Raw genomic sequence first — 20,501 nt, forward strand, 5'->3', positions numbered from 1 at the left:
AGTCAAACACAACAACATAATAAATCAGTTAATATTACAAATGTTAGAAACAGTTAAGAACAAAATACTATGCCTCAATATTAATTGGATCAGTATTAAAACAACTCAAACATTCAGCTCACACTAAAACATGGCTGTATTCAAGTGCTAGTCTATGCATGTACTTTGCATGTACAACATTTTTGTCATTCACAGATTTGAATATTCCACACCTTACAGCAGATGGCTTTGATCACTGGCAATAAAAGGTGAGTACACTCTCCTGGTTTCCTCTGACAAGCAGTACTGGAGGTCTCATGCCACGTGAAAGAGTTTCCAGCCAAGCCATGTAGAGAGGACTGGGACAAGCTCCTCTCCGGCCCACGGGCATGGTCCTGTTGTTTAAAAAGCAAACTGCATTAGCAAATAACTTCTTATCACTATATATGTGCGATTAGATTATAAAATTAAGGCTGACGTAGACTTACACAATAATCAAAGCAGCATCCCTTGAGTAGTCTTGTAGGACTTCATTAAGGCGGATCTGTCTGAAGGACTACATACAAATGCGCAAAGAAACATTCATGATTAAAAAGCCAAAAAAACAATCACTAATTCTTCTTAAGAAATTGCTACAGGGCGGCACAGTGGCTCAGTGGGTAGCACTGTCGCTTCACAGCAAGAAGGTCCTGGGTTTGATCCCCAGGAGGGGTGGTCCAGGTCCTTTCTGTGTGGAGTTTGCATGTTGTCTGCGTGGGTTTCCTCTGGGAGCTCCGGTTTCCTCCCACAGGCCAAAAACATGCAGTCAGGTTAATTAGAAACACTGAATTGCCCTATAGGTAAATGGGTGTGTGTATGCGTGTATGTGTGTCTGCCCTGCGATGGACTGGCACCCCGTCCAGGGTGTTACTGTGTGCCTTGTGCCCATTGAAAAGCTGGGATAGGCTCCAGCACCCTATCCTATATTAACATTTAACAGTACCTTTGCTAGGTTTTTCTCCATATCCTCATCAGACACTATCCATGGGCAGTCACTGGGGGTCTGTCCAGCTCTTTCCCCATTCTTTTGTATACCATGAACTCTATATGGTCCGAGCATGTCCTCAAACTTCTTAACACTGTTCAGATAGAAAATAAGAGCACTTGTCACATGTTAAGGTACAGAGATGAGTTTACAAAAGGCTCAATAACTAATACAAGCCATTATGTTTAATGAAATGTTGTAGACGTATGTATAGTGTAATACTTTTCAGGCTGTGGTTTTTCATTCATATCAGGTAGGATTTGGATCTCATGAAAGCCAAGACGGAACTTGCCGATAAGAGCTGTGAGTCTGAACAGAACAAACGGGAAAATAATCATATTTATCATAAAAAATACACATGTATGTATGCACTAATGTACACTAAGTCTAAGATCAACTTAAACAGTTTCAACCGTCAGCTGAAATCACACCACCATTTTATTTTGAAGCAGTAAAAATGTTCTTTGCAGTAATTACTATATCTGACGAACCAATATGCTTCACTATGTCTGGCAATGGTGCCACCAGAGCATTGTACTACCACATCAAAAGTAAAATTTAAAGTCAAAGTAATAACAGTCTGTGGCTGTTTTTGGTTTGACGTAAGCTCCTTAGTTACACGGAAGGGAAATCCATAGAATGGAAGGGAAATTGCATTGCACTGATAATCTAGAGAAGTTGTAGCCTAGTGGTTAGGGTACTGGACTAGTAATCAGAAGGTCGCTGGTTGAAGTGGTTCCCACCACTACCAGATTGCTGCCTTTAACCCTCAATTGCTCACACTGTGTACTGTCAAATTACTGGAAGTCGCTTTGGATGAAGGCTGCTAAATACTGAAAATGTAAATGTAGAGAATTGTGTGATTACAAGTTTACCCCCTTGACTAAACAGAGGCCTCAAGTCAACCCTATCCTACACCTTCATGATGAATTAGAAAGCTGCCTGTGAGCCAGACCTTAAAACTTACATTAGTGCCAAACCTCACTTATGCGCTTGTGGCTAAATTCAAAACTACTGGAAAAAGGGACCAACATTAAAATAATAAATAAAATAAAACAAACTTTTGGTCACATTATATAGATGTTACTTATAATCATGCACAAAAATGTTAGTAATATACTGTAATTGATTTTACTTTATCCTACTAACAGACTGATAAATTTACACAACTGAAATACGAAAGGAAGCGTCAGTGCAGCCGGTTCAAGCAAACAAAATGTTAAAGTAACAGTTTTAACTTTAGTTAGTACAAAACTTAATAAATGTAATGTAAATTGTTAGATGTAATATCAATAGTTGTAGTGCTGTTCAAATTATAGTTACTAAACTACTGTATATATTATTTAAAACATCTCACTCTTGTTTTTGTTCTTCGATATTTTTAATGTCTCCTCCGACAAACACCCTCACTTTGCATCTGCCCCAGCGCTTCTTACGCTTCAGCAGGTAGGGCAGCAGCAGAGTTAGACCTGACAACAAACACAGTATTACAGTCACTATTGCATCAGTTACAGTATATAAATCCCAGAGCAGCTATAACATTAAGAACAGATGAGAGTGTTAATCTGGCCACAAATGTGAATAGACAAAAATGTTAAATACCTACAGTCTGCTCCAAAAATATTCAATCCTTACAAATGGGTAAAACTGTTATAAAAAATGTCTGGTTAATTTACATTAACTTAACTAACATTAAGGTAAAAAGGTGATATGGCTGTTTTTTCCTAAAACAAACAGAACAATGGCAAATACGTTTTACCGCACTCTATGTTAGGCATTGTCACATTGATTACATTACCCATTACCCATTTTTGTACTCTTGAAAATGAAACTCTTATTTGGATGAATACTGACCTCCATCATCGGACAGCCAGTACACATCAATGGTCTTCTTTTCCTGTCTGGACTGAAATACAGTGCTGGGTTGAGACATGGCCATCAGTGATTCAGGATTCACTGCAACAGAGGTAGTACCATTTTGTAAATGTTAGAACAAATCATGATTAACTATACTCATCTATACCTTAACACCAGGCAGGTTTAATTCATACTTGTGCTGATAGTTTGTCTGCCATCAATCCCTGGCTCTGCAGATGCCTCAAATACTGGGTTCACTGCAGGAAAATAATTATTAGAATACACATTCAGGTCACAAATTCACTAGATTTGAAAGTGCTTTTAGAATTTGGAAAACATTTACCATGTGCTTGCATTTGATGAGACAAATCAAGACCGTCTTTCATCCGGAGGACACATACACCATACTGGAGGTCGAATGCATCACTAGAAAATATTAATGCTAATAGTCTATCAAGTGTGATTTCATGAATATATTTACACATAGTTATGATTGAAACATTAAAGACTTACTGTAAAACGCCTATGTAATTTTCAATGTTAGATGGTGGACCTTTTTGCCAGTTCTTCTTAAATCCTACTAACAAGATATTAGGTCTGATCTGACCCAAACCTGCACCCTACAGAGACAAATTACAAGATTTCAACTGGACTAGAATTCAAAACTTTAAAATTCAACATGGCACTGTAGCTAAATGTTTTTAAATAATGTATCCTGTGCTTGAATGCAATGAATGGTTAACCTTCAGCAAGATCTGAGCTCCTGTGCGCAAGTCCTCAGCCACTACTCCATGATAGAATGACTTGATACCTCGCTTGTTGAGCCAGCTGACATGACTGCTGCTGTTTGCTGCATCCATAGCATCAGGTGAAGAGCCTCCCTGTGGGATAAACATGTAGAATAAAGCTTTTGTTAGAAAATAGCTTTTAAGATGTTCTGTGTAAATCATGGATCATGGAAATAAATTAAAATATTAATAGTTTAATTATTTCCTAAAGTATAGAGGCAAGAAATGCTCACAATGATGACATCCCCACACATCATAAGACTCTGGTTCTTGGTAAAGGTGCCTACAAAGTCTATTAGTGCTGGCCGCAAACTTGGAGGCCCAGTAAGAACCAAACACTGCGGCCTGACAAAGATACAAATATGAGAAGAAATCAAGACAAGCAGGGCAACTTATGATTAACCCAAAACTGACAAATAATGGTTCATTTAGTGTAATCAGATAAAATAAGGTACTAATTTTCAGTAACTCTTCAGTCGGTAACTCTCCTAAATCTCTATTTAACAAAAGTACAAACTAAATATTTTAAAGGTTTTCACCGATCAACTTCATTGTATTCTGTAAGTAGAAACACATTTATAAAGTTGGGACAGAGTAATGTTTAGCAAGAGACTTCTTAAATGTTTAGGAACTGAGGACACTAATTATTGCAGTTATTTAAAGTGGAAACGTGTATTGTGGTCAGATGAATCAGCATTCCAGGTCTTTTTTGGGAAAATGGACGTTGTTTGCTCTGGACCAAAGAAGAAAAGGACCATCCAAACTTTTATCAGAAACAAGTCCAAAAGCCAGGGTCTGTCATGGTATGGGGGTGTGTCAGTGCCCTTGGCAAAGGTCATTTACACTTCTGTGATGGCAGCATTAATGCAGAAAAGTACATTGAGATCTTAGAGCAACATATGCTGCCTTCAAGACGTCATCTTTTCCAGGGACATCCATTCATATTTCAACAAGACAATGCAAAACCACATGCTGCACACATTACAAAAGCATGGCTGCGAAAGAAGAGGGTACGGGTACTGGACTGGCCTGCCTGCAGTCCTGACCTGTCCCCAATAGAGAATGTGTGGAGAATTTAGCAAGGAAAAATGCAACAACGACGACCCGTACTGTTGCACATCTTAAGACATGTTTGCAGGAAGAATGGGACAAAATAAAAGCTGAAACACTAAATCACTTGGTCTCCTCGGTGCCAAAACGTCTTTTAAGTGTGGTGAAAAGCAATGGGAATGTTAGAAAGTGGTAAATGCTTTACTGTCCCAACTTTTTTTGGAATGTATTGCAGGTTTGAAATGCAGGAATGAATGTTTATTAATAAATGAAATGAAGTTGAGCAGACAAAACATGAAACATCTCAGGTTCATCCTGTCTGAAATAAAAGTCAAAGTAAATGTAAGAAACTCTGTGTTTTTTTATTATTTGCATTTTTCATGCTGTCCCAACTTTTTCTGATTTGGGGCTGTATGTGTTGAACACTGTTTATTTTTCTCACAGTGAATATGGATTACCTATAATTCTTTATATGTTCATCTACTTGGTTGAGACCCACACAGTAAGATAGTGCCATGTTATATGAGCCTGCTTGCACAGACGAGCCCCAGTTTACAGCTGATAGGAAGAGAAAACAAAATGATATATATTAAAAAATATATATATTAATATATTGTAAATATGACATAATGATACAAATGTTGGAATATTATGGTTGTATTTTTACTGTAAGATGTAGTGTGTGGTTCTTACAGGGTTTCTTATAGAGCACATATCCCAACAGGAAAATCACTATCCCGATGGCTATAAGAGCAGCCCACCAGGTAAGCAAGAACATGATGATTACTGACACCACAGCGCCTACCAATGATGCCCACTTACTGTAGAACCTGAATGACGGACGCCAGCCTGCTCATGCACAGAAGAGAAAAGACAATAAACCAGCTATACACTGTCCAGCCATAACATTAAAACCACCTACTTGTTTCTACACTCACTTTCCATTTTATCAGCTCCACTTACCATATAGAAGCACTTTGTAGTTCTACAATTACTGACTGTAGTCCATCTGTTTCTCTGCATGCTTTTTTAGCCTGCTTTCACCCTGTTCTTCAATGCTCAGGACCCCCACAGGACCACTACAGAGCAGGTATTATTTGGGTGGTGGATCATTCTCAGCACTGCAGTGACACTGACATGGTGGTGGTGTGTTAGTGTGTGTTGTGCTGGTATGAGTGGATCAGACACAGCAGCGCTGCTGGATTTTTTAAACACCTCACTGTCACTGCTGGACTGAGAATAGTCCATCAATCAAAACTATCCAATTAACAGCACCCCGTGGGCAGCGTCGTGTGACCACTGATGAAGGTCCAGAAGATGAGCAACTCAAACATCAGCAATAGATGAGCGATCATCTCTGACTTTCCATCTACAAGGTGGACCAACTAGGTAGAAGTGTCTAATAGAGTGGACAGTGAGTGAACATGGTATTTCAAAACTCCAGCAGCATTGCTGTGTCTTATCCACTCATACCAGCACAACACACACTAACACACCACCACCATGTCAGTGTCACTGCAGTGCTGAGAATGATCCACCACCTAAATAATACCTGCTCTGTGGTGGTCCTGTGGGGGTCCTGACCATTGAAGAACAGGGTGAAAGCGGGTTAAAAAAGCATGCAGAGAAACAGATGGACTACAGTCAGTATTTGTAGAACTACAAAGTGCTTCTGTATGGTAAGTGGAGCTGATAAAATGGACATTGAGTGTAGAAACCAGGAGGTGTTTTTAATGTTATGGCTGATCGGTGTATAGTTACACTGATGCTTAATTTAAAGTCCAGAAGGCATTTGCCAGGAAAGAGTGATCTTTAAGGTCTGTGAAGGGTTTTCCAATTAATTAACTCCACTCTCACTATTGACCTACTTCATTAAAGCGCCACACTAGGACCTTATTCCAATACCCCCTACTGGAGGGTGTCTATACCAATACCAATACAAATTGACCTAATGTTATGTCTAAACCAATTTGAAACGGATGTGCTAACTACTTAAAATATGGTTTACTAACTGTTAAAGGCTACATGTATTTACTTTTGTATTTAATGATGATTACATCAGTAGTTTTATGGTTAATGGTATTGACAGGTACATGGAACTGTCAAATTTAACTTTTATTAGTATTAACTACAGACAATTTTGTACTGTAAGAGCTTAAAACCACTTGTTGTGGAGTTTACCTGGAGAGTTGGTGATGGATGCATGAAAGCAGCTGAAGTTAATGAGGGCGTAGGAGCACAGGAAGAAATTGGAGATGATGGGAGCGATGGTATTTAGCTCAGCTGTATGTAATTTGGACAGCAGATAAAGTCAAGACTTACTCAATATCTTTGGGTATATATATAAAATAATAATGTAATGCTTTATAAAAAAATTAAGCATTTTGCCTACCAATAAGGATAAAGCAGACAGCAATAACATAGGCTAAAAGGTAGCTTCTGTATGGCTCATCATTCTTCCCATATCCTTTCCCAAAAAATCCAATTCCTGGATACAAATTATCTTTGCAAAGGCACTGTGGAGTAGAGCGGATGAAAGGTTGTCTAGATCTATCATTGAAATCTCTAATACAGTTTTAAATTAGTATTTTTGCTGTGTATTGTTTGTATTGTTTTGTAATATGACATTAAATTGCTCACCTGAAATACTTTGGGTGCTGAGACCAGGCAAGCCAGCGCTGATGACAGTGTAGCCCCAAAGATACCAGCCGCAATGAGGGGCGCAAATCCAGACGCCATGCTCAAAGTCTGACAGTGACAGAAGACAGAAGTAATTCATTTTAATGTCCTAACATATCTGATAATATTATCTGAAAATGGTTTTACAGACAGATGCACCTGATAATTATTAATAAGACCATAACTGCAGGTTTTGTTGGCGATGCATTCACCGAAGTCCCAACCGTATCTACAACCGCTCCCCAGGCAGTCCTCAGGAGTGGTACCAGTCATTATAACTGTGTCATTAATATCGCCAGAAGCATCACGCAATACACATGATCCTAATACAGAACAGATTGTTAGGGTCATAATATTAACATTAACCCTAATCCTCAAGGTATTATGCTAATAATTATGATTATATTTGGATTAAATATTACCACTTACCAATAGTAGCTGAGATAACAAGGTATGACACGGTGGTCCAGAAAATGGCCAGCATTGTGCCACGGGGTATAGCCACATTGGGATCCTATGAAAAGTGATAGTTGCAAGAAAAAAGATAAAACCCTTTGCAATAACCTGGATTTCATGTAAAAAGTGGTCTGATCTTTATCCAAACCAAACACATTGTGCCAAAACTGATAACTGATTTCTGTTTTTGAACACATTTATTAGAATATATAATTAGACCAGTGGTCCCTAACCCCCGGGCAGCGGACTGGTACTGGTCGGTGGGTCATTTATTACCAGGTAGCACAGAAAGAATAAAAAATTAGAGATTGCTACAAGAGAAATTAAATTTCCAAAACTCTTCTGGTGTTGTTGTCACTTATCACCACTAGGTGGGAGCAGCGTCTCGTTGCAGCATAAAAAGCTCAGGATTCACACTGATTTTCCATTCTATAGTTGTTTAATATTAAATCCTCCCGCCCCCGCCGGTCTGTGAAATTATATCCTATATGAAACCGGTCCGTGGTGCAAAAAAGGTTGGGGACTGCTGGATTAGACATTCCCAGTGTCCACTTTACAATAATGTAAAACTCTTGGATATATTCTCTAAATGTTAATGTTTTAATTTATAAGATAATATAAGAGGTGTGGGTTATAAAGGTGGGATGTCCAATAAAAAAACACAAAATCTGCCAGCTTATGTTTATGTTATAATTGCTTTGATCAAAACACATTTTATAGGAGCTTGATGAGACACAGTTTAAGTACAGCACTATGTATATTATTTATTTATTTATTTATTTAAATACATTATCTTTTTATTTATTTACTAGTTTTTTTTATTAGATGAGCTGAAAAAGGGCTTTGTTTAATTGATTCTTGGCAATTATCTAAAATAATATTTGTGCATTCATAATAACTGGAACAAAGTTGAGATCACATGTTATGCAAAGATCCAGCTAATTAAAATAGATTACTTGTTATTAAAATAGAAAGAATGCTATACTTGCCTTCAAGTCTCCAGAGATATTGGCTCCTGCAAGAATGCCAGTGGCTGAAGGGAAGAAGATGGAGAACATGCCAAAGAAGCTACCCCCTGGCCCACGCCAGTTAGGCACAAAGTTTTCAGCAAAAATATCAGCTGGTGGACACAATAAAATTCTGATCAACATTTTCACTTATGTAATGTGCAATTTGTCAGAATACATTTCTTACAATCGTGCCATGGTAACACTCTAACCTCTATAGCTGAAGAAACCTTTAGCTTGCTTCTGAGGAGTGGCAGGGATGATGGTGCCAACAACGTAGTTTGCAAAGGAAACCATGATGACCATAAAGAACAAAACCTGGGCCTGGTGGATTGATTAAAAACAAATTTGGTTTTCCACCACTTATAAAACTGTAATAACTGTAATACCCCCTTAGAAAACTGTAATACCTGTAATACCCCCTTAGAAAACTGTAATACCTGTAATACACTCTTAGAAACTGTAATACCTGTAATACCCCCTTAGAAAACTGTAATACCTGTAATACACTCTTAGAAACTGTAATACCTGTAATACCCCCTTAGAAAACTGTAATACCTGTAATACCCCCTTAGAAAACTGTAATACCTGTAATACACTCTTAGAAACTGTAATACCTGTAATACCCCCTTAGAAAACTGTAATACCTGTAATACACTCTTAGAAACTGTAATACCTGTAATACCCCCTTAGAAAACTGTAATACCTGTAATACACTCTTAGAAACTGTAATACCTGTAATACCCCCTTAGAAAACTGTAATAACTGTAATACCCCCTTAGAAAACTGTAATACCTGTAATACCCCCTTAGAAAACTGTAATACCTGTAATACACTCTTAGAAACTGTAATACCCCCTCTAGAAAACTGTAATAACTGTAATACCCCCTTAGAAAACTGTAATAACTGTAATACCCCCTTAGAAAACTGTAATACCTGTAATACCCCCTTAGAAAACTGTAATACTTGTAATACCCCCTTAGAAAACTGTAATAACTGTAATACCCCATTACAAAACTATAATACCTGTAATACCCCCTTAGAAAACTGTAATACCTGTAACACCCCATTAGAAAACTGTAATACTTGTAATACCCCCTTAGAAAACTGTAACACCCAATAAAATTCCATTTTAAAATTGCATCTACATTCTAAATGTGTTTATGCAATTAATAGGTTAAATATCATAGCATGTAAGAAGTGTTAGGTGCTATGACAAACCTTTGACTCCCACTCCATGCCAGCTAATGAGATTGCCAGCAAACAGGTAACCGTGATTACACCAATGATGCGGATGTCATTGAGGGGGTCCACAATGCTCGTACCGCTCTCCTAATTTTACACAATAAAGACAAATGTTCTAAAGCATCTAAGGTTTACATGAAAAAAGTTGTTTCGATTAATGAAATATCATGACTGGAGGTCTACCTCCATTAGTGCTTGTACAGTCTCAGCAAATCCTACTGTGTGCATAGCCACAGCCACTGCATTAGCAAATGCAAAGATGAGCCCTATGGACCCTCCTAACTCTGGTCCCAAACTGCGTGAGATCAGGAAATAGGTGCCACCTACGAACAAATCAGGGATTATGCAACTGTAATGTTCCAACTATAATGTTCTTTTGTTTTTCCCCCAATTTTCTTCTCAGTCTAGTCATATCCAATTACCCTGATTGCATTACACTTCCTCTGTACTGAAACTACCCTCCACTGCTGACTGAGGAGCACCACAACTGACACACGCCCCTCTGACATGTGTACATTATTCCTCGACTTTGTGCAGGCGCCATCAATCAGCCAGCAGAGATTGTAGCTGCATCAGTTATAAGGAACCCTGGTCCGGCTTTCCCACCCTATATGAACAACAGCCAATCATTGTTCTGTAGCCGGATGGCAGAGCTGAGATTCGAAACTATGTGTTCGAAATCCCAGCTCTGGTGTGCTAGCGTGTTTTACCTCTGTGCCACCTGAGCGGCCAACTATAGACATTATATATGGTAATTATGTAATAATAATATAACAAGAGACATTATAGCAAGTACAATACCTCCTTTGACTTTGCCATTAGTGGCGATAGCAGAGGTGGAGAGGCCAGTGATTCCAGTGATGCAGGACGATAGAAGGATTATAATCCAAGTCAAACCTGAGGAGTAGGATTGAGAACATTATTTATATAGGCATTTTATTTATTTTATTATATATTCATGACCTTTATTATTATTACTACTACTATTGTAGATTTATGTAAATGTCCACTTCATACAAACTGGCCACAGGGCCACAATTTACTCTGGATAGGGGACAATTGTATTGTAGTTTTTCTAAGGATTTTAAGCTAAATTTAAGCTAAACATGTTAAAAATATTAAGCTGATATTCACCTATCTTTTACCTTCAAATAAACACAGTGACATTTAACCAAACATCTACAGTGTTGAACAGTATTAAGTGTAATTATTAGGGGACACATCACATAATAACCATATTGCCTTTGATGGGGACTGGATGGCTATAGCTTACATTTACATCCATTACTATATTCCATTTAACAAAAAATCTTTTGAGCTAGGGTTACTAAAACAAAGGGAAAAATGTTTGACCCACCAATGCCAGCCTGAGCTGTGATCCAGGGAAGCCTCAGGTACAGAATCACTCCCCAAATGTTGAGCATACAACGAACCTGCAGGGGGAAAAAGCAAAGTCTAGTGTAGTCTAGTAGTCTGGTTTGATGAATATTAGAGAAACTATTAATCTATTTTTGTGGGAATTCAAAGTAACCCTTAAAGATTGACACAGACAACCGGAGTAATAGTAAAAGCAAAAAATAAATTTATTACTCAGCTGAGGACCCATCTCATAATGCAAACACACACAGGCCTTTACAGGAGAGAAGGGTGGATACCGTCCGCCCTATCGCCTTATTTATACCCCACATTACTGCCCCTTCAGATTAACTCTGCTCAGCGACCCAGCTCAAGGCCGACTTTCCACACCAATTGTTTATAATTCTACAAGAATGGTCATCTTGTTAAGAACATGGCATACTTGCATAAGAATGTGAGTGCAATCAGAACTGTGTGGGGGTGCCCATGCCAAGGTCAACATATCTCTGGACTTCTGAAACCTTCAAAAAGTCTCTTCTACCTCTGCTAACAGTCACACTATGTAAATTACTCAACTTTTTGTTACCCACACAATAATTTATGTCAGTTGGTTTTAAAATAATAAAACTTCAAAATAACAAAATGCACTTATTCAATTATGCTGACATGAAATATGGTTTTATATTGTGCACTTTAGCAATAGGTGGCCCTTACCATGACCCCCTGGACCCATCCAAAGCGGGGGGGCTCTGGAGGAGGCTCTGCCAGCTCATCATCGGGGCTCTCTTTGTTGCCGTTTGTCTCCTCATACAAAGGAGGAGGGGATGAATCATCCTACAAAGTAGAAAGTTCTATAAGGAAAAGTTCTATAAAGAATTATATAAGTGGGTGCAACTGCTTTATTAATACAGACTTATATGTTGAAATATATAGCATACTGATAAGAATGAAAACGATGAATACATTTTTTTATTCATTTTTTTTTATTAAAAACATGTCATAAATTCACACTTACAGTAATATTTTAATAATATTAAATAATGCATACTATGAGTAATTATTAGCATCCACTATACATCATTATTCACTTCACAAATCTAGTTTTGCCTACCTCATGATTAGAATGGAGCTGAAAAAGTGAAGGTCTTATTTTCTTTGTTCTCCCAAAAACCTCTGTGTTGGCATAGAAGTCATAACTTGGTGGACAGTCCAGTGTATCAAATCCAGACAGCACAGTATTGCCCCGTGAGGCCACTCCATTCAGTTCATAACCACCGTTCTCCTCTATAGTGTATCTACGATTGTCTCCACCATTGAGACTTGATACCGAATACTGGTTTCTAAACGAAGTGAGGTTTATCACCTCATTGGCTGGTGGAATCTCCTCCATGAAGTAAGTGGAAGGCAGTGAGATGGGTACCGTTGCAGGTGGAGGGGTTTTATTCTACCTGAACCGGAAGGAACTGCTGTTGGTTTTGAACTCGAGAACATGTGGACATGTGGGATTTTTTGCAATGGTCAGTTAAGCTTTAAGACCTGCCTGAGGGCCTTTGGCTTGTACTGAAGCTTGTAAACATGATCACAACACAGTGATTTAGATCACCTTGACAGAGGCTCTGAAGGACACTTTCTCAATGTGTGACCAATTTCCCTGTTATGCAAAATGTCTTGGTATAGGTCAGTTCTATAAATACGATTGTAATCAAAATAGTTTTTTAGCCACGATTACTATTAAATAATGAAATACATATTTCTTTTTAATTTATAACAAAAAATAAACACCTTTTTTATAGTTTGTGTTTGTTTGACACAACTCTCAGGTCAGGCTGTGCCCCACTAGAGCTGATATAGTTAGCAGTATAGTAACGTTTGCTATCCAGCAAAGCAGTAGGCCACACTAGCTCACAGAACAAACAGATCTGTTTCATTTTAAACCTGAAAAATGTTCTTGGTGGCAGCACAGTACAAACTAACTCTTGTAGTAACTTTAGCACATCAAGAGCTTCTTTGATTAAGCAGCTACACACATGTCTAAAATCATGCAATGCCAAGTATCAGCACGAGCATTAGAACACCACCCTTGGACTCGGAAGCATTGGAACCACATTCTCAGCCCGATGGGTAAATCAGAATTTGGCAGATGGCTGGACAACATTACAGTTGACTTCCTAAGTCTGTTTTAATAGTTTGGACTGGGCCCCAGTAAATGAGAAGTCCTAATACTACAGTATACAATGGCATTCAGTTGTATTCTACTAGATGCTTGCAACTTTATACATTGGTTACTCAATCAATTAATTAATTTGATTGGTTTTATGGACCAACCAATCAAATTTTTACCTTTCTTTACAGAAGGGGTCCTTTTATGCCTAGCAAAAAGCAAATCCAGCTTTTTTTAAATGGTAAGAACATTATACCGTCACATAACAGGTGTGAGGTGGTATGGGTTTGATTAGAACAATGTAAGATCATCAGTGAGCTAAAGTTAAGGTGTAATTTGGTTATGTATTAGGAAAATGGTTCAAAATATAATAGCAAGTTTATAACTGAATGGTCAAGTCAAAGTACTTACTAAAACCTAATATAGATTATATGGATGCTGTGGAAAGACCTGAGATGAGCAGCTGATGCTTGGATTCTTTATATTAAATTACAAATCGTGTTTAGTTGCACATTGCTGTCAAACGTGGTACAAGCAGCTATTAGTTTGCTTTTTTTTCACAGTTGATATGAGTATTGGATGACCATGACTATGCATTTTTAGTAAGGATTTCCCTTTTGATTTGAAAAATGTACCCAAAAAACTTACCTAAAATAAACTTAACGTTTAAAAGAAACATTTGAACCGTATTTGTGACCTTCACCACGAGTCATGTAATGCCATGTAAAACACAATGACAAATCATTATGGAGTTTCACCTGAAAGACTTTTGCTTAAGGCACCGACTAATCATTCATTCACTTCCTCATTAACTTACATACTCAGACCACAAAAACATGTGACCCATGGTGCAGCACTGCAGCTAAATCATGTCTAAAGAAATTACTCTGGAGGGCTCACTGCTGGGGTCTACACCGTGTAATTAGTGCAGATTTCCCAAATCTGTGCAAGGCGCTCCCCTGTCGACTGTCTGCTCTTCAGCTTTCGGATTAATTTTCTATAATTAGGCACACAATAGAGTTGACATGAGGGGTTTGGACTAAATGGTCATTTTACTGAAGGGGTTGTAATTGTGAAAACTATTCAGCAAGTTAAATTCTTAAATAATTTAATTTCAGTAAATAAAATGCAAATAAATCATAAATAAGTGACTTTTTTTGTTGCAAATTTACAGTAACTCCTGATTTGATGTCTGCAACACATTTTTTTTAAATGGGACAAAGCAATGCAAGATTGTGAAGTTTTTAAAATAATTAAAAACACCAGTTTTGGAACTTTCTACAAGTAAACAGAAAAAAATCCTTTTGATCCTTTAGAGAATCAAGAGGAATCGTTTTGTGTAAAGGGCAAAGCTGAAAACTAGAGTTGAATGTCTGTGACCTTTGATTCTGACATCTTTCTGTAATAAATACAACCTTATTGGCTCTGGAGTGCTTCAGAAAACCCTTGTCAGTAAACACGGTCCATCACTTTAGATACAAATGCAAATTAAGTCTCTACTATGCAAAGTGGAAGCCAAATACAGTATTATCAACATCCATAAATGCTACTGACCTCTCTGGGCTCAAGGTTATCTGGAATAGAATGATTCAAAGCTGAATTCCACCTATTGTTTCTGGAAATAAGAGACTTTTTTTGGCACAATAAGGAAAAGAAAAATGAGCATCCTGATTGTTACCCACGTATTAGTGCCAACAGCCTGGGTAACTTGCACACATATCCTGAAGGGCATTAACAGAGGAAGATGATTCTTCATTTGGACAAGATCTATTTAAGAAACAATGCTAAGCTTTTCCTGCAAGTTTAACAGTATGGTTTGTAGGAAGAGTGTGCAAATGCTAGACTGGCATGTCTGTGGTCCAGACGTGTTAAGCTCAATATAGTGGAGGCACAGAAGCTTTGAGGCCTAGGAACTGTGGACCTTTGATCAGCTGAAGTGTTATATTAAGCAAAATGGGAAAACATATCAACATTAAACATAACTGGTGCCCTCAGTTCCTAAATAATTACAGTTAAAAGGAAGAGATAGTGTAACTAAGAGGTATTATTATTCATTCTAAAGTTGGGACTTTACCACTTAGTTACCACTTAGTTACACCATCTCTTTCCTTTAACTGTAATTGTGGAAGCCAAATATTATCAACATCCATAAATGCTACTGACAGTGAGCCCTCCAGAGTAATAGCAAACACCAAAATGATTGCATCACTTTCATGGATTAAATACACACATTTATACACTTTTTACAAAGTATCTTAATCACAGCAGTAGCCATCTGAGGTGAAGATCTTCATCGTGGTGTCGGCAGCAGTGTGGGGCCACCCTGGTGTTGTGAAATAGCCGGGTTATCGCGGATGTGTGGCATCGGCCTGATTCACAACACCAGCTGCAGCACACACACCTCTCACACAGATTAAATCCTTCCGGGTTTTTGCTGAAGTCTTCCAATGGTTACAATGGCAATAAGCATCTAAACACATCATGCCACATTCACTGATAAGGCTTAAATTTCAACACTATGAGAAAAGATACAGTTGGCAAACAATAAAACCATAAAAATATTCTTAAAAGAGGACTCATGTGAAGGGCATTTCTAGGGCTACATCGAACAATACGCTTCTAGAGATTAATGTGCTTACATATTTGGCAACCATTTGAAGAACGTCCTTGTTTTTTCAGTTTGTCAGTACAGCTCTTAAGAATGTCCTCAAAGAAAGAACAGATCACAGTATTCAGTTTCTCATTTGCCCATGGAACTGTTTTAACTGTTGTTTATAATGCCAATGTATAGATTATAATGCAATGTTGAAGTGGTGAACATCAAAAACAGATCAAAGCTAATTCTAAATAAGGGAAATTCTTCAGAAACTCAACACCATCTGAAAATCAGCAATATATTGTAAAAACTACAAGCACATTTACCACAACTTTAGCAGTTAAAGCCACAATAGACCATATGCTTCTCTACAGGTGGTTTATGGTAAACCACCTGAGTGCTGTTATGATAAATCAGCTGTCTGTAGTATGTGGCAAGTTTCAGTGTTAAAATATGAATCCTGCAGTTGGGGCAGGGGTGTATTTAACTTCTTAAGTTATTTAACATACATCTAGGGCAAATGAGCACACAATGTTTTTTAAGTTTGTGCTGATGTGACATTAAAACATTAATGTAAATTAATAAAAAGGTTTTCTGCAAATTACACCCTTTTTATTATAAAATATCTCGCTATTGGTTGGGAAAATTTCACACAATGGGTAGTCATTGTATTAAAGATAAAAGAGCTTCTTACAGTTCTCAGGAACACAATAATTAAAAACAATCAAATGGAAAAAGCTGCATGGGCACAGAAAACACCTTAAACATCCATGCAAGTACAACTGGTTTGATAATATGCATATGAAGTGTTCATGAAACCAAATAAATGAGGTAAAAAAAAACCCAGCTTTTACTCTAAAAGATTTGCAGGATGATCTAAAGGCAGCAGAAACAAGTTACATTGTTAAAAAATAAGCAGTGAACTGCACCGCAATCATCTCTATCTCTATTTCTACTAACCAAATGTTAATGCTAAAAAAGAAACACAGATGTCTACATCTGAAATTTGCAGATTACACACAATAATGAGCGGAGGTGGGGGCATCATATGGGGCTGCTTTTAAAAAAGTTAAGAGCACTGAATGCTATCAAAGGAAACATTCATTTCATCTGCCAATAATCTAAATCTGGATGATTTAACAAAACATAAAGGTGCTTAAATTACAAAGCCATTCTTTTAATTTAATTGCATTAAAATCTATGGAGGATTTAGAATTTTTGAGTAAATCACCCTTGCAACATTGGCAAATTTAAGACAATTTGCCAAAAGCAATGGGCTAAGATTTAACTGCAGTGCCCCAAAAAATATAATTTTTATTTCTTTGTAAATGTCTTGAAGCTCCTTTGCATTTGTAACAACTTTGCAACAAAGAATTATTTTATTAATTTGTGGTGTCCTAATACTTTTTTCTTCTATCTATTTGTTTATACAATTTGTGTTCATTTGACGTGGATGTATGCACTGAAGGTTACATTACAAATGTTTTGATACCTGTTTTCCTTTACTGTATATAAGGAAAATATGTTATATATTTTAAATTGGACCAGGGTTGGGTTAAATTGTCCAAATCATTTTGTTGGAAAATTGTCAGATTTTGACACACAGATGCATGAGCTTACCAGCATGAAATAACACTAAATATGTTCATAGATACTCAATCAACATAAGACCCCAACTATGTTATATGGCAAGTTATAGAACATACCAGACAATAGAAAATGTGTATGTGTGTGTGTGTGTGTGTACGGTGGGGTATTCATTCCAAAATTATTTTAATAGCAAATTTGTATGTCTTGGCATGTCAGTCATATAAATTGCCAGTAAAGTCTAAGAGTAATCAGATTACACTAAGGTTAAAAAGAGATTTTATAAAATTGGTTGTTTTTCTTAGGTACTTCTCCTAGGTCTGATTACAGAATACTTTATGTAATTGGTAAAGAGGAAAATTGTTTCCTCAAGAATAAACCAGAGTTGAATTAGACAATCAGAAAAACAGACATCCCTGGTTATTATTAAGAGTAGTATATAACAGTACAATGAAAACACACTTAAATGTGTGTTGAGTGGCAAGTTATGACAGCCACTTGCAATGTAGAATATAGTAAATTTGCACTGAAATACAAATTCTTATTTATGGGGTAGCTGGATAAATGTGTAAGGCAAACAAAACAAAAAAATATATGTAATGTAATAATAATAAGTGGGGAAAATGTGCCAAAATGATGACAAGATAACATAATACATATAAACATAAAAGTTTGACAACTTAAAAAAAATGGTAAACAAAAATGGTAAACAAGGCCAAACAGAAACGAAGGTAACTCAATTTTTATTTCAAAATAATGAAAATAATACAAACAGAAATTCATACAATGGAGTATGATATATGGAAAAACTGAACTGATGGGTGAGGAAATGGGGAATTTATCAACCGGGTAAAAAGAGTGCAGTCTCTCGATCAGTTCATCAGGACTTCCATCTGTACCAGTCTGGCATTGGTGTCTCCTGCCATGCGGTATGGGATCATTCCAGCAAAAGTGATCAGTGCTCGGGCCTGGCTGCGCAGTAGCTATGAATACAGAGGAAGAATACAGTGAGGGATTGGACATTAAAGTAACATCTAAGCAGCAGTATGGCGTCAATCTTAATACCATTCAGATAAGTTGGAAGCACAAACTTGTCTTAAGTCAAAACAACATTTTAAAGACTAGTTGCTGGACAGTTAAACAGAATTACATGCAACAGTATATTGGTTATAATTGTTATAGGCTTCCCTCACCGAGTCTCGGTCTTCCAACGTGCGCTGCTGTCTACCCGGAGTACCTGCCGCCACCCCCTTTAAACGCTTGTACTGTGTGAACAGAATGTTCATGGTGGCAAGAAGCACCTCGGATAAATTGTGTCTGACCTGCACAGAAAGTAGGAATAAAAATTAGAAGCCAACAGAACAGAGTTTTCTTCCACAATGTAACTGTACATAAAGACAAAGCCTTAACCTTTTTCCTATTAAACACACTTGGGGTGATAAATAAATTGTATTTATTTATTCAAGTATTCATTTATGGTTTATTGCCTTTTTAGCCCAAAATAGGCCATTTCCATGACTTTTTTTTTTTGGCATGAACAATTCCAGTCTTAGATACATGTTAAAGATTTTTTGGTCTCCCAGGTTTTCTTCTTTGTAATGCATTTGTCAATCTAAAATGTGTGGAAACGTGCAAAAAGCAAAGGGGCAACTTCTTATTTATGCCCATGGCAAGGTGTCCATATACTTGGGCCATACAGTGTATTTAAACTAGCATTATTCAACTAACTGGCTCTGCTGCCTTAGTGCTTTGTTCATTTAGCAGAAGCTTTTATCCAAAGCGACTTACAGTAGCGACAGTATACAGTGTGAGCAATTGAGGGTTAAGGGCCTTGCTCAAGGGCCCAACAGCTGCAACCTGGCAGTGGTGGGGCTTGAACCAGTGACCTTCTGATTACCAGTCCAGTACCATAACCACTAGGCTACAACTGCCCTGTTCAGATCTAAAGTACAATGGCAGTGATCAGAACAGCAATGAAATAAACATTTTGTCATTTAAGTGATATATCAGTGCCAGTAATGAGCTGTTGATCTCACTTCCTTACCTCATCACTGAAGTTTCGGAACGCTGCCACCCTCTCTTCTACACTGTCCTGGCTTAAAGGAACCAGTTTCAGCTTCTCGATCACCTGCCACATGAAATGAAGATAACATTATCTGTAGATAAAAAATTGCTGACTGTGTATATGTTAAAAATATGAAGGCCATCTGGACTCACGTCGTACGCCCGGTCAATGTGGCCTGCATGGTACTCATCGAAGAAGGTCATGAGGTCCAGCAGCAGGTAGAAGGTGCCGTCTACAGACTTCTCTCCGGCTATACTATTTGCACGGTACCTATGGAGCCAACAGTGCTTTAGAATGCCACATTCAAATCATTTTTTTTTTTACAATAAACACCATGTTAACTGTACTAATCCAGTTATGTAGAGACGTTAAGCTGAAATTTAACTATCAAATAACTCAATAAAATAATGACAATTAGCAAACAGCAAAAACACAAAATAAATTATGATCTACATTAAAAAAAAGTTTTATTCATTATTCTTTCAAATGGAGCTAAATATGGCTGAACAGATAACTGTTTATAATCAGGATTAAAGTGAAAGCAACTTTATATTTGTGAACCACACTTCGCAGAACCTGTATAGTAAGGAAGAACAATAATGGGCCTAGAGTGGAGTCTTGAGGGACACCATACTGTACTCTTCGATTCTA

The 20,501-nt window shown here is 37.4% G+C and overlaps 2 protein-coding genes across 3 annotated transcripts in view; both read right to left on the minus strand.

The window, feature by feature from the left end:
* Nucleotides 1–232: 232 nt before the first annotated feature.
* Nucleotides 233–13,089, minus strand: slc12a3 (solute carrier family 12 member 3). Of its 2 annotated transcripts, none has more exons than XM_063004702.1 (26): nt 12,553–13,089; nt 12,156–12,275; nt 11,443–11,518; nt 10,887–10,982; nt 10,269–10,408; nt 10,062–10,172; nt 9,053–9,164; nt 8,823–8,953; nt 7,807–7,891; nt 7,537–7,700; nt 7,339–7,446; nt 7,091–7,214; nt 6,880–6,981; nt 5,392–5,547; nt 5,157–5,256; nt 3,882–3,993; nt 3,604–3,741; nt 3,374–3,480; nt 3,204–3,286; nt 3,055–3,117; nt 2,858–2,959; nt 2,361–2,472; nt 1,226–1,312; nt 962–1,097; nt 468–535; nt 233–374 (listed from the first exon to the last, which is right to left on the minus strand). In XM_063004702.1, exons 1-26 carry the CDS (start codon nt 12,829–12,831, stop codon nt 233–235), a joined length of 3,054 nt encoding a protein of 1,017 aa, XP_062860772.1. In that variant the 5' UTR covers nt 12,832–13,089. The 2 variants fall into 2 exon arrangements, with proteins under 2 accessions (XP_062860772.1, XP_062860773.1); XM_063004703.1 differs by having other exon boundaries at nt 3,198–3,286.
* Nucleotides 13,090–18,511: 5,422 nt separating this feature from the next.
* nup93 (nucleoporin 93) overlaps nt 18,512–20,501 on the minus strand; it is a 42,802-nt gene continuing 40,812 nt past the window's right edge. The window contains exons 19-22 of the mRNA XM_063004170.1: nt 20,003–20,120; nt 19,830–19,913; nt 18,979–19,107; nt 18,512–18,768 (exon numbers count right to left, since the gene is read on the minus strand). Coding sequence (XP_062860240.1) covers nt 18,658–18,768; nt 18,979–19,107; nt 19,830–19,913; nt 20,003–20,120 — 442 coding nt within the window. The 3' untranslated portion in view covers nt 18,512–18,657. The remainder of the gene's footprint in view (nt 18,769–18,978; nt 19,108–19,829; nt 19,914–20,002; nt 20,121–20,501) is intronic.

Source organism: Trichomycterus rosablanca, chromosome 11 (assembly GCF_030014385.1).
Source record: "Trichomycterus rosablanca isolate fTriRos1 chromosome 11, fTriRos1.hap1, whole genome shotgun sequence".
In the NCBI taxonomy this organism is placed as follows: domain Eukaryota; kingdom Metazoa; phylum Chordata; class Actinopteri; order Siluriformes; family Trichomycteridae; genus Trichomycterus; species Trichomycterus rosablanca.